At 45.9% G+C, this 15,130-nt stretch overlaps 1 protein-coding gene across 3 annotated transcripts; it reads left to right on the top strand.

Annotated features, from left to right (window-relative positions):
* The first annotated feature begins 2,072 nt into the window (after nt 1–2,072).
* On the top strand, nt 2,073–14,297 carry LOC137535260 (gastrula zinc finger protein XlCGF57.1-like). 3 transcript variants are annotated; one of them, XM_068257076.1, is made up of 7 exons: nt 2,073–2,123; nt 3,980–4,099; nt 4,290–4,451; nt 4,543–4,654; nt 5,210–5,307; nt 7,862–8,258; nt 12,891–14,297. In XM_068257076.1, the coding sequence occupies exons 2-7, from the start codon at nt 4,004–4,006 to the stop codon at nt 13,937–13,939; spliced, it is 1,914 nt and encodes a 637-aa protein (XP_068113177.1). In that variant the 5' UTR covers nt 2,073–2,123; nt 3,980–4,003; the 3' UTR covers nt 13,940–14,297. The 3 variants fall into 3 exon arrangements, with proteins under 3 accessions (XP_068113177.1, XP_068113178.1, XP_068113179.1); XM_068257077.1 differs by lacking the exons at nt 4,543–4,654; nt 5,210–5,307; XM_068257078.1 differs by lacking the exons at nt 2,073–2,123; nt 3,980–4,099; nt 5,210–5,307 and having other exon boundaries at nt 4,366–4,451.
* The last annotated feature ends 833 nt before the right edge of the window (nt 14,298–15,130 follow it).

Raw genomic sequence — 15,130 nt, 5'->3', positions numbered from 1 at the left:
GCTGGCAACAGATGTACATTTCATACTTCACATTTGTTTTCTTGCTTGCGCTCGAGCTAAAAAGAAATATTCCAGACAGCTCTCTGGTATGATTTATTGTAAAATGAATATGGAACCATTAACGTGTACCCGGAGGCAAAAATGAAGTATATACTCACCTCAGTAGAGTGATGCCTCTGGATACTTCAGGGGCTTCTTGCCCCTCCCCCAAGCTTGCCTCTGTGCAAGAGAGACTCCAAGCCTTTGAAAGACCCAGAGGCTTCCCTCTACTAAGATAAGTCAATATATGTTCATGCCATAGTTCAGGAGATTTAATGGCTGATCTTGATAGACAGGCCTAACGCGTTAAGTCCAGGAGGTTACCCAGAAAACAAATGAGGAAGATAAAGTGGGTATGACATAACCTATGCTATGGCTGCCTATTACGGCACTGAGGTCCCCAGACTTACTACCAAGCGTTCAGTTCCTGGGCACTGTCACCACAATTCATCTGACAATAAGAGAAGTCCTGGAGGGCACACCATCAAAACATCAGTCGGGTGCTTGATACTGGGACATAGGCTATGTCTCGAGTAAAACTGTAGTCAAATGTATCAGCACACCGATTTTCCATAAATTCACGCTCTTTTATTGAGCCATGCGTTACCACAAAAAAAGGTATAAAGCCGACAATTGTTTCGGGGGGGGGGGGGGGGGGGGGGCGCGCAGGGTCCCCCTTCTTCAAGGCGTGTAGTTACACGCCTTGAAGAAGGGGGACCCTGCGCGGCCCCGGAAACAATTGTCGGCTTTATACCTTTTTGTGGTAACGCATGGCTCAATAAAAGAGCGTGAATTTATGAAAAACCGGTGTGCTGATACATTTGACTACAATTTGACTACACAATTCATCTGAGATAGGAGGAAAATACCACTAAACCCAAAAGAAGGCTCAGCCAAGGTTGTTGTCCCTTAGGCCTGGGATCCACTACAAAGTGTAATCGCAATCACTAGTGATTTGTGGTAGCACTTTGTAAGTGATTTTGGAAGCAATTTCCCTGCTCCTATAAAATACATTAGAATGGAAATGCTCACAAAATGCTGCATGTCCTGCGATTGTGATTTCCCAAATCGCAATCGCTTCAGTGGAATCCTCCCCATCCACTTACATTGGCAAAGCATTTTGGGAAATCCCTAGTGATTGAAAGCGACCCCAAAATACTGCCAAAAATGCGCTAGTGGGTCCCAGCCGTGAGACAACTGAGAAAGTTTGCTATCCTCCGTCAGAGATCTGCTGTAACTCACAAGATTCAGAAAGCAGCATCAGGCTGCTACCAGCCATTAAATCAAAATGGCGATAGACAGGTTTAAACTTTAAAGAGTAATCAACCAATGTGGAAAAGATCATCAGTTTACCCCTGACACTGCTGGACTCCCTCCACCTATAGAGACTATTGTCCAGGGCCAATAGGATAACGCACAACCCTTCCAACTGTGTACGTATTATAAGACTGGCGGTGAGATGGAGCGGCGGGAGCACCGAATGATGGCTCTCCCTGCTGCCGCTAAACTCCCCAGCAGTGTTAAATACTATTCCCCCTAAGAGTCATTGCAACTCAGAGGGGGGTGTAATTTAGGGTCCGGCGATCGCTGGAGCCCTGTATTACTCTTACGTGCCTCATGCAGCATAGTATTGCTGCTACAGGGCACCTGGTTTCGCCACACGGCACTCGCCAGCTTCATTCCCACCACGGCAGGAAATTCTTCAACCGGTTCCCTTCTCAACATAACCTCCCCAGCCTCCCACACCTACCTGAAATCCTCATATTACTGAACTTATACCCTATACCCTATACGTGTGCCTAAAATTGTTTTGTTTTTACTGTCTGATATTTGCACTATGGCCTGTGACTGATCCCATGTGAACCACAAACAATTCAGGTTGCGATATCTGCTAATAACGTTGATTCTGATTCTGAACATACTGAGAACAGGAGGCCTGCAGTTCCTCTGATCTCCACATGGTGGTGATCATGCACACACCACGTGGAACGCACAGCCGGGAGAGGATGAAACGCAGAGACAGGAAGTGATTAGGGAGGTGGGAAGTAAAGGAGGAGACATTGTTGGGACTGGCAGCATAGGAGGTAAGAAAGGACATTATTTCATGTTTATCTCCAGTAGCCCCACATGTTTCCTCCCTATCAATTGCAGCTGCTGCTATACATAAACATAAGAATCATATAGGGACTTTGTGTGTTCATGTATATAGCTTTGACTTATTCCTCAGCCCTGTACAGAGATTACTGATCCTTTCTCATCAGTCTCTGAACCAGAGGAGCTTACACTCCAATGTCCCCACCACAGTAATGCACTAAATTACTCTGTTGTACTGGTCCGAGCCCTATCACATAGAGCCATGTCAATCCCTGCCATGCACTGAGGAGGGCAACAAGTCAGAAACAGGCTGTCAGCATGTGGGGTTGATTCGGCTCTGTAAAATGTAAAACTATAGGCGTGCTATACACCAGCGGTTCTGGATGTAAGCCTGGCTCCAGGGGCATAAAGAGATAATTTGCATATTCAGTAGTGGTGCATTGTTGGTAACCACAGATGTTCATTTAAAGCTGAATTATCGCAAATACATTCTGTTTACAAACCAAGCACTATTATTATACATTGATATAGTGCTGACATATTCCACAGCGCTGTACAGAGATCACTGATCCATTCCCATCAGTCTCTGCACCAGAAGAGCTTACACTTTAATGCCCTCACTACATCATCCATACATCTGCAGTTTACTGTTGTTATTGATTTGTATAGTGGTATTATCTCCACTAGCATTGTACAAAGTAAGAAACAAAAATATGGGTACATAAAAGCATGACACTGGTACATAATTTAGAATTTACAGTTAACATAAATGTCACAATGCCTAATACATTGTGACTAACAAAATTTACAGCAATTTATAAGTAACAAAAAGGCCCTTCCCTCATGACATTACAGTCTAAACCAGCGGTAGGGAACCTATGGCTCAGGAGCCAGATGTGGCTCTTTTGATGGCTTCACCTGGCTCACATACAAATCAGTAGGGGTTGATTCCCTAAGCTACACTGCTCAAGCAGCGCAGCTTAGTGTGGCAGCGCAAGTACATTTTTCAAAGTAGGCACACTACTGCTGTAGAATGCACTACTAACGTACTCGCAATATCTCAAAACTAATGGCTACTCCAATTGTCCCACTCTGGATCCTGTCAGGTCCAGTGACTTTTTAGGACGAGATCCCCACACTTTGATTATGCAGGGATCTCGTCCTACAAAGTGAATCAACCCCCATGTCAGTTAGCTAATTGTACAAGCTGTTAGTCGGTATTTCACCTGGCTATCAGGGAAATTGCTGATGTTGCTGAAACCCAAGAAAAGCTGAAGACGTATCTGACACGTCAGCTGCCCGGAGGATCAACTGTATACACATCACCATGGCAACAGGGGTGTGAGCTCTCTGCTGCGCATGCACACTGCCCCAGTTTGAAACATATTGTACGCCTCTCATGGATTTACATTTTAAAATATGTGGCGTTTATGGCTCTCTCAACCAAAAAGGTTCCTGACCCCTGGTCTAAACTGTGATAAATGCCAGATAAACCACAAAGCAACCAGAAAAATGTTCTGTGGACAGATGAGACAAAATAGAACTTATTGGCTTGAATGAGGAATTTCATGTTTGTTGAAAAGCTAACACTTGGATTTCAGTATAAGAAACATACTGTGAAACCTGGTGGTGGCAGTATCATGGTTCTAACCCGCTTTGCTTCATTCGCAACATTGGATCACTTTCCTCAATAAATAAATAAGTCTAATGTTTCGGAATCATTTCTTTAAGTGGATTCTCATGATGTAGTTTAGGACTTTTGTGAAAAAAGAGATCACATACAACATTCTTATATAGTCCAGAGTCCATTAGTGTAGATAATGCTCACTTTATTATCCTTCTGCAGATACAAGCTTCCTGTACAGATCACATGACCACCATGATGAGGATGGAGGTAGACCGGAGTCACGTGACTGATAGGATATTAAACCTCACGCTGGAGATCATCTACTTGCTTACTGGCGAGGTGAGAAGGATTCTGGGGAGGTCACATGACATCACTCTTGTTTTTAGTAATAAAAAATACCTGAGAGCAGAGGAGGATTATGGGTGGTCACATGATCCACCCTTGTTTTTAGTAATAAAACATACCTGACCGGAGAGGGTAGGAGGACAGGTGTATATGGTGATGATTGTTATTGTATGGTTTTATGCAGGATTATGAAGTGGTGAAGAAGACATCAGGTGAGCTACTGAAACCAAACAGTCGACTATATGAGCCAAAACCTCTCCCACCTCGCTCCCAGGCCCTCCAGAGAAACCGTGAGAAAATGATTCTAGAGGTCACCAATAAGATCATCGAGCTACTGACCCTACAGGTGAGCAGTGCTGGGAATTATGGGACCTTATCCGGTAACAGCAAGGGGTGTGTCTCTGTTTGGTGACTATAATTGTGTGTGTGTGTGTCAGGTTCCTAAAGGATATGACGATGTCACAGTTTGTTTGTCTGTGGAAGACTCTGATAGTTCAGAAAGACACAAGGACACCATGGTGGAGAATCATCCGATCCTCACATCACTGGGTAAGAGGAGACTTTCATTTCTTGTAAAGCAGAGAGCAGTACTGAGGGTCCACCTAGATCCCCCATCATCTGATAATCACATAGAGACAATGGAGGACATTTATCAAGAGTGTCTGAGACAAACTATTAGTAGGTTTTCAGAAATCCATGCAGAACTGTCTCAGACATCCTAAGAAATCACTAAATATTGCAGATTCCTTCTTAAACTGTTAGGAATAGGAGGAGTTAGGAAGGTCTCTCAGACAGTGCAGTCTGTGAGAGGAATTGCTTTTGCTGAGGTAACCAATACATCTGCTGTATTGCATCAATGCCCAGCGCTGGAAGGGATAAGCACAAAACAGCTTCACAGGACACCTGGCAGCAGGGGGGAGGAGCAGTTCACAAATCATGTCTCTCTGCGGCACTATCTGTAGAACTGCAGTTAAGCACTTCTTAATCTGCAGCAGTTTAGGGATGAATTTGCACTTTTCTTAACTGTAGTGCAGCTCTAGAAATCCATGCTAATGCTTTGATAAATCTGTCCCAGTGTATTCAGTCACTGTGTGTTTCCTACAGATGGATCCAGTAACAGAAAGCCACCAGAGAGATGTACAGGTCCTCTTTATCCTGGGAATTGTAAACTGAATGACCACATCGCCCACCGACCTTATCAGGTGCCAAGTTTAATCTCAGTACACACCAAAGGCTGCAGGCCACAGTGCAAAGCATCTTCGTAGATGGGAGTCACTTGTCCTCAGCCTACGAGCGGGCCGCACTGCCCTCAGCCTACGAGCGGGCCGCACTGCCCCAGCCTACGAGCAGGCCGCACTGCCCCCAGCCTACGAGTGGGCTTCACTGCCCCAGCCTACGAGCGGGACGCACTGCCCTCAGCCTACGAGCGGGACGCAGTGCCCTCAGCCTACGAGCGGGACGCAGTGCCCTCAGCCTACGAGCGGGCCGCACTGCCCCAGCCTACCAGCAGGCCGCACTGCCCCAGCCTACGAGCGGGCCGCACTGCCCCCAGCCTACGAGCGGCCCCACTGACCCAGCCTACGAGCGTGCCGCACTGCCCTCAGCCTACGATTGGGCTGCACTGACCTCAGCCTACAAGCGGGTCACACTGCCCTCAGCCTACGAGCGGGCCGCACTGCCCTCAACCTACAAGCGGGTCACACGAGCAGGTCGCACTGCCCTCAGCCTACCAGCGGGCCGCACTGCCCTCAGCCTACCAGCGGGACGCACTGCCCTCAGCCTACCAGCCGGTCCCACTGCCCTCAGCCTACGAGCGGGTCACCCTGCCCTCAGCCTTCGAGCGGGCCGCACTGCCCTCAGCTTACGAGCAGGTCGCACTGCCCTCAGCCTACCAGCGGGCCGCACTGCCCTCAGCCTACGAGCGGGTCGCACTGCCCTCAGCCTACCAGCGGGCCGCACTGCCCTCAGCCTACGAGCGGGTCCCACTGCCCTCAGCCTACGAGCGGGTCACACTGCCCTCAGCCTACTAACGGGCCGCACTGCCCTCAGCCTATGAGTGGCCCGCACTGCCCTCAGCCTACGAGCGGCCCGCACTGCCCTCAGCCTACGAGCGGCCCACACTGCCCTCAGCCTACGAGCGGCCCGCACTGCCCTCAGCCTACGAGCGGCCCGCACTGCCCTCAGCCTACGAGCGGCCCGCACTGCCCTCAGCCTACGAGCGGGCCGCACTGCCCTCAGCCTACGAGCGGCCCGCACTGCCCTCAGCCTACAAGCGGCCCGCACTGCCCTCAGTCTACGAGCGGGCCGCACCACACAGATGCCAGGAGGGTTCACACTTGCGCAGTAACATAGAGCCGCTCATTTATGAAGGAAAAATCCATGCATAAGTGGCTCCATACGGCCGTGGTCGCACACGGAAAGGAACTCAGCCACTTCAGGTCCGCTTTAAAGCAAACTGAACTGAAAATTAAAAGTCAAAATAAACATACACACGTCATACATACCTCCCGTGTAGTCACGTTGCTTAAGTGCACTACAGGAGGAGCTATGTGATACTGTCGGAGATGTGTATTAAGCAGCGGTGTGGCAAGCTATTGATGCTCCCCTACAGCTTTAGCACAGTCTGTTGCAGTGGAAATGGAAGGAAGTACAAGTGATTTATTTTAATCTTAAAGCCTTTTTTTATCTAAAATAAAAATAAACACGTTAACATCACTCATCAAGGGCCTGCTAAATATGTTTGTACTGGACATACTCTGTTTCATGACAGTGGTCCTTTAATTTACTTTTAAAACATGTTGGGCTAGAGTAGCCACTTCTGACCATCTTCCTGCTGCTCGTTGTCTGTGGGGACCGTCTCTTACCCCGTTCCAGGACCTTTTCCCACCAACAGCCTTCTGGATATTCTCCAGTAGGTGAACAAGTGATCCTGACCAGGCTATTCTGGGAAAATATTGGTCTGAGGGGCCTGTCAAATATTAAAGAGGTTGGGAATGGGAAGGACCCCGGAGACAACAAGCAGCAGGGACACCGTAGCAGCAGGCAGTCTAGACCATGGGCTTAATTCGTAAGTTTTCACTTCAGGGGTACTTAAAGGACAACTGTGTGAGAGGAATATGGAGGCTGACATACTTCCTTTTAAGCAATACCAGTTGCCTGGTTATCCTGCTGAACAAGGATGCATCAGATCAGGTGTTTCTGACATCATTGTCATATCTGACAAGATTAGCTGCATACTTGTTTCTGGTGTGACTCAGACATTACTGAAGCCTAATAGATCAGCAGGGTTGTCAGGCAACTGGCATTGTTTAAAAGTAAATAAATATGGCAGCCTCCATATACCTCTCACTACAGTACAGAGGAACTGTTACCCATACTTTATCCCAATTAGTAGCCGATACCCCATTTCCCACAATAAATCTTTAACTTTCCCCGAATAGATCATCTGGGACAGCTGATATTGTGGTGTGACTCCTCCCAAAGTGTGATGTCATGACCAAGGTCCTGACAAGTTGCTGTATGTGAACCTTGTTTCATTGTGGGAAAGAGTATGTTTCCAACTGCTAAACAATTAGTATCTCCCTCTGTGCATAGAACTCTAAGTAACAAACATTTCGTAGAGATCACCTGGCAGGACTAAAGCTGTCACCACCAGTGATAAATTTCAGAATGTAAATCTGGGAGAGGCAACTGTATTCATTATGTTATTTTCACTACAGTTACTTTTTCAATAATCATACTGCTTTGTTTTTTTAGTGGGAAGAACAGACACATATGAGGGTTGAAGAGGAAGCAATGATGGACAGGGACCCATTGGAGACAATGAAAGAGGAAGGAAGAGACACATGTGTGAGGAGTGATCAGAAGTCTGTGTGGGAGGCCTCAGTACTGACAACAGTTAAAGGGGAACATGCAACGTATGTGGAGCATGATAAGCAACCTAAGATGGACAACAAACCGATGGTGACAGCCAAAGAGAAAGAATCAAAGACAGATCTGAGGGGTGATCAGTCGTCTACGGAGGAGCTTGAAATCCTGAGGATATTGAAAGAGGAAGAGGAGGAGCATCTGAGGTACAACTGGCAGTCTGCGGAGGAAGTAGGGACGTTGATGACTGTTAAAGTGGAAGACTGTCCTATAGACATGAGCTCTGGTAAGTAGTAATCACTGAATGCACAAATCTTTCCCACTCTCATTTTGCTTCTAAAGGTGCCCATTACTTGTTTACTTGTACAACTTTCTTATACAGTCGACTTTACGATTGCATAATAGCGATTGGCTGAAACTAGAGGGTTTTAATGTCGCCGATCCACAAAAAGTAATTTGGTTTCTCTGGAAAACATAAACTCATGGGTGGCTCAAAAGAGTTAAAACGTAACTTTATTATTGCACATCAAAAATTACGACAAGCACCAGAAACGCAAAGTGTGCGTCAATACCCATTAAAAATACACAAGCCGTTATTTTGTCTAATTATCAATGGGGCACCCCCACATACACTGCACAACAACTCATTCATACAATCACATCCACTGTATACAACTTCAGTGTACTACTGAATCAGCTGTGGACTGTGTCGGGCCTAACATTTCATGAGGACTGAGAGAACGAGCAGAACACCAGCAGTTATACCTCCCGATCGATTCCTGCGCTTGTACGGTCCTGGGGGGAGGCTTGGCAGATATACCATGGGGCGAAAGAGGGTTAACTCTTTGCACACTCACATGCAAATGTTCAAACAAATGCATTCATGGGAATCAATCATCCCACCCAGGACCACTGCTATCCCTACAGCTAAGTTAAAAGCCAGGTCTTAGTTACAAAAGAATGCATTCCATCATGTAGTCCCCAACACTGCGCAGAAGTACCCAGGTAAACATAGGTGTCCTAACTCTGGCCCTGTAACATGCATAGTGCAGACATACAAACACATTAATTGCATCAAACCTATCTAGGGATTAGGAGCACACATCCTGATGTCCTCTCCTGGGACAGATAGCGCATCATACCAGTCGCACAAGAGAGCTAACGTAATGTATCCATGCGCACATATACAAGCATAAGCTGTGTGCATGCTGACAATAGTCACAGACTGGAAAAAGGGAGTTCACTAGATTAAACCCTGGCCACAATGGTCAGTTACAAGAAAAAAATATATATCCAGGCACATCACCTCAAATTAGGGCATTTATCTTCCTAGCGACCGCGTCATGCTGATGGGGGTGGCCGCGCTGGCAGCCCCAGGACCGCCTAACGCCGATCGGCATAAAGTCCTGGGGCTGACTGTTAGACGGCGAAACTGCCATCTAATTGCCTTGTACAGCACTGCGATCTGCAGCAGCGCTGTACTGGGGACAGCCATGTGACACGGCTGTCCCTCTGGGAGACTGGAGAGCGATCCGCTGTGATAGGCTGACAGGGGGAGGGGGGGGGGGGGGAGAGGGGTATCAAGATATAAATAAAAATGTCAAAATTTTATTTTAAAAAAACACATATTTATAAAACAATACACAAACATCTGGGGGGCGATCAGACCCCACCAACAGAGAGCTCTGTTGGTGGGGAGAAAAGGGGGGGGGGGTCAATCACTAGTGTGCTTTGTTGTGTGGTCTTTAGGGGGGTTTAGCACTCTGGTCCTGAAGTGGTTAAACAAGTGATTAGGGAGGTGCTAAAGGAGGTGTACCCAGCAAAATGGCGAAAGAGCGTTAACCCTTTGCAGACTCGCATGCAAATGTTCAAACAAATGCATTCACATGGATCACTCACCCATTCACCACTGTTATCCCTACAAATTTAAATTAAAAGCCTGAGTGTCTTAGCTACAATGCGCAGAAGTACCCAGGTATTCATAGGTGTCCTCTCCATGAGGCAAGACTCCCATGTGGGTACTGAAATCAGTAACCGCAGATGCAGCTTAGCCTGACATCCACGCTGTCTCATGCACTAAACAAGGAATCCTGTCTCCTCCACATTATTATTATTATTTAGTATTTATATAGCACCGACATATTACGCAGCGCTGTACAGTCTATATATACATCTATATCTATACATGGCCTGTACAGCTGGTGTATAGTAACAGTGGAGGAATGCTCACTACAGACCTCAAAGAGCAGGTTCAGCAAGACCTGAGCTTTCTTAAGGCAAAAGTATCCCCAATTTTCTTATACAATCGACTTTCTGATTGCATAATAGAGATAGCATTGGTTAAAATTAGAGGGTGTTATTGTCACCGATTGACAAAAAACTCATTTGTTTTCTCTGCCAGATGTCCATCCATTTTGCAGATTGATGTCATCTTAAAAATTCTAATCCCATTTATGGCTGCAACACGGTTTAATCCTCTATGTAATATGAGGAACGACCTAAAATATTCAGTAAAAAGGATATTTGCTCAGGTTTGGGAGAAAGGAGTTTCCCAGTGCTTCAAGGATTCACTGGGGAATAAGAAGGTAAGCCAGGAGCCTATGGTGCAGGATGACTGATTAGTTTGACTCACAACAGAGACAATGTCAATTTTATTATAGTAAGGGGAGGGAGACACCAAGAGCCCAATATAGTGTAGTATGTACTGGCAGTATAGTGTAGGTGAACAAAATGTAAGAGTGATACTCACAAGTCAGGGTTACCTTCCAGGTAACCACTGTATAGGCAGGTGGGGAGATTAAACCTGTCCCCACTCAGGATTAAGAAGCCGCTCTCTGTAGATTAGAAGAAAGGGGCCAATTCCCCTCCACCAGGGGTGGACACAGTATTGTAAGCAATGTAACAGAGGCGCCAAAAGTATAAAAATAGATAAAATGTTAAAAAGACAGGGAGGTAATGGGTGTACTTACCTCCCTGATGCAGACACAGGTAAAAAGTCGGGTTTTCGACAAAATAACGTTTTATTTATATACTCCAATATTTTGCAACGCGTTTCGTGGGCTCAACCCACTACATCAGGCTATAAATAGGAGCAATCAAACTGTTCACAGTGTTTGATTGCTCCTATTTATAGCCTGATGAAGTGGGTTGAGCCCACGAAACGCGTTGCAAAATATTGGAGTATATAAATAAAACGTTATTTTGTCGAAAACCCGACTTTTTACCTGTGTCTGCATCAGGGAGGTAAGTCGACCCATTACCTCCCTGTATTTTTTACATTTTATCTATTTTTATACTTTTGGCGCCTCTGTTACATTGCTTACAATACAATGTCAATTTTATACTCACAAAGGTGGGTTGCAACCACCAGAAAGAGCCTTGCGGGGAGATGCCGACTCCTGCCCGGGTTTCAAGGTGATGTGAAGACAGGAACTGGGTGGTTGCTCTCCAAGGTAGATTTTTAGAGATAACAAAAACCCCAAAATCTCAGGATTGAGGGGTAATAATGATCTGGCAAAAACATTGGTTCTGAAGGGCGTATATTAAATTATTTTTCCACAGTTTAGCAATGGAGATATGTAATTCTTAAAAAAAATAATCAGCAACAAGTGTGTGTGATTGCACACCAAAAACATAGAATAATGAATAAAAAATGGGATATGTTTCAAAAACATATCAAAAACATATTACAGGAAACTAACATCCTCCTCCAGTGGTAGACAGGTCATGTGTATGCTCGGTGTGTATTATATCCCACAAGTGGGGCTTGCACTCTTTTGCAGGTAGGCACTTGCCTGTTTTTAAGTAGCGCTGTTCATTTCCTTGCTATATTTCAAAAAAAATGCACCACTTTAATTGCTCAAAATAAGCTAATTAGCAAGCGAAAGGAATATGGAGGCTGACATATTTACAGTATTTCCTTTTAAACAATACCAGTTGCCTGGCAGTCCTGCTGATCTCTTTGGCTGCAGTAGTGCCTTAATCTCCCTGGCGGTCTATTAAAACCGCCAGGGGGCAGCGCAGCACTTCAATTTTTATTTTTTTTATCATGTAGTTAGCCTAGCGCTAGCTACATGATAGCCGCTGTGCAGCGGCATCCCCCACCCCCTCCGATCGCCTCAGGCGATCAGCGCAAACAGGAAATCCTGTTCAGAAAGAACGGGATTTCCGGTTTGGCTTCCCCCGTCGCCATGGCGACGATCGTCATCAACGTCATCGACGTCGTGACATCATCGGGAATCCCGATCCACCCCTCAGCGCTGCCTGGCGCTAATAGGCCAGGCTGTGCAAGGGGTCTGGGGGGGGTGCGGCATATAGCGGCGAATCGGCGCGGAGTGGCGGCGATCGGGAAGTACACGCAGCTAGCAAAGTGCTAGCTGCGTGTACAAAAACAAAAAATTATGCAAATCGGCCCAGCAGGGCCTGAGAAATCCTCCTGCACTTCCGCCAGGGAGGTTAATAACACCAGAAACAAGCATGCAGCTAATCTAGTCATTGTTGAGCCAGACCACCTCATCTGCATGCTTGTTCCGGGTCTATGGCTGAAGGAATCGGAGGCAGAGGATCAGCAGGACAGCCCGGCAACTTGCATTTTTTAAAAGTAAATAAATAGGGCAGCCTCTATATCACTCTTGCTTCAGTTGTGCTTTAAATAAAATATTTAAAAATAAAATGTACACACACAAGCTAGATTTCTGTTGTTTGTAACAATGATTTGTGATCCTTACGGGTAACAGTCTAGTGAGTACTGACATTGGAAGCCTCTGCCCGGTGACCTGATCTGAGTTTATTTTGTTGCCCATTGTTGTAGTTGTTATGGTGAGCTGCAGCTGGATACACATATGTACGCTTATATCTTGTGTATCATGATAGCAAACACATACAATACTAATCTGTTATTAATCATTTCCCCCACCAGGTGGAGACAGTGTCGGGAATACCTCACAGGGACACGTCAGCTTATCTCCAGCTTATAATACCGGACAGAACAGCCTTGTTCAGTATTCCTCAGCAGTAAACCTGCCTTACATGTGTTCCGAGTGTGGGAAAAGCTTTAGGCAGAAGGCGGAGCTTGTTATACATCACAGAACTCACACGGGTGAGCAGCCGTTTTCCTGCTCAGAGTGCGGACGACGGTTCAGCCAGAAGTCCTCCCTTGCCCGCCATCTGAAGCTTCACACTGAGGGCGGTTCCCTGTCCTGTTCAGAGTGTGGGAAATCCTTTGGAACAAAGTCAGATCTTTACGTCCATGAAAGAATCCACAGGGGTAAGGAGATATTTTTGTGCTCTGAGTGTGGGAAAAACTTCATAAGTAAAACATTGCTTCTTTTGCATCAGAGGGTTCACACTGGTGAAAAGCCCTTCTCATGTCCTGAGTGTGAGAAATGCTTTTCACAAGAAATGATCCTTAAGAAACATTTAAAGATCCACCTTGCCAAGAGACCCTTCATTTGTGAAGAGTGTGGGAAACGTTTTGCTCAGAAATCAAGCCTCACCATACACCAGAGGATTCACACAGGTGAGCGACCTTTTACCTGTTCAGAGTGTGGGAAAGGCTTTATTTGGAAAACCACGTTTATCACGCACCAGAGAAGTCACATGGCCGAGCGCCCCTTTTCCTGTTCAGACTGTGGGAAATGTTTCTTTTGGAGAGAAGCTCTTCGCAGGCACCAGAAAATCCACACAGGGGACCGTCCCTTTTCATGCTCTGAGTGTGGGAAATGTTTCATCCGCAAGGAAGAACTTCTTGCCCATGAAAGGAAACACACCGGCGAGCGTCCTTTTTCATGTTCTGAGTGTGGGAAAGGATTCACTCAGAAGAAAAACCTTGTGGCACACCAAATGCTTCACACGGGGGAGCGGCCTTTTTCATGTTCAGAATGTGGGAAAGGTTACTTCCGGAAGGAACGCCTCCTGTTACATGTGAGAAGCCACACTGCCCGATGTAGACGGCAGAAAAGCAGTTAAACCTTTAGAGCGTAACTCTACTAAAAAAAAAACAACACACACAATAGTCACAGAGGTATTTATACAAATCTACAAATCCCTCAATCGCCATAGGTGGATCCCAGTGGGTGTGGTTGCTGGCTGGCAAAATTTATCTCTATGAGACTCTGGTGATCACATCTTCTAGCTATGACCATGGGCTCTCTTCTTGCTTACTATTGGCTCTTTATGTCCACCAATGACTGCGCTGCGTGTGCAGAAGGAGGAGGTGCAGAGATTTCACTTCTTCACCTCCTGCAGAAAAAGAACAGACCGTAGTGTTGTCATGTTTACTATGTGTATATTGTCTGTACAGAGACCTGAATATATATATATATATATATATATATATATATATATATATATATATCCTCCTACTCCTAAAAATGGCTTTTTTACGTATCCCATGTTTTTTTTGTTTTTTTTATATTTAAACATTTACAAAGTAGATTGAATGTTTACTGTCTCTAATCAGTTCAGGAACACAGGTTTTTCTCCCTTAAAATTCAAAACAATTTTCACATTTTCTTACTGTAAGCTGTGTGTTCTTTTGTTTTACTGTCATGTTTTGCTTTGTTGTTCTGCTGTATGAAAGAATAAAATACCAGATATGTGATCGCCTTGTGTGTGAGAATCCTGACATTACTCCTTTGTGTCCTCTGGTAGTAATCCCATCAATCTCTACTAGGAGGAGTCTCCAGTGGCCGTGGTAGGTGGTCACAGGCTCCACCCCTGAGGAACATCTTCTGCCTCTTCATGCTGTAGTTATTTCTGGTAGACAGAAAAACAAAAGTTATGTGTGGTGCTTTTACAGAACATGATATTGGTAATGGATGTACCTTTAAAGGAAACTTGACAGAAAATGAAAGAAAAATATGTATACATACCTGGGGTTTCCTCCAGCCCCCTTCAGGCTGATCGGTCCCTCCCTGTCCTCCCAGGACACTTGGATCCTCCGCTAGGCGGACCGGTAATTCTACGAGTCAGGGTGTACTGCACTTGCACAGCCCCACATGCGCCCCGTCGCTGTGAGTGTTCTGCTCCTGTACAGTATGACTGTAGCCGACTGGCGGACTTACCAGGCCGCCTAGTGGAGGGTCCAGGTGGCGTAGGAAGACGGTGAGGGAGCAATCGGCCTGCAGGGGGCTGAAGGAAACCCGATGTATGTATACA

Source organism: Hyperolius riggenbachi, chromosome 10, assembly GCF_040937935.1.
Source record: "Hyperolius riggenbachi isolate aHypRig1 chromosome 10, aHypRig1.pri, whole genome shotgun sequence".
NCBI lineage: Eukaryota > Metazoa > Chordata > Amphibia > Anura > Hyperoliidae > Hyperolius > Hyperolius riggenbachi.
Note: the sequence above shows the minus strand (reverse complement) of the source record. Positions and strands in the feature narration are given on the sequence as shown.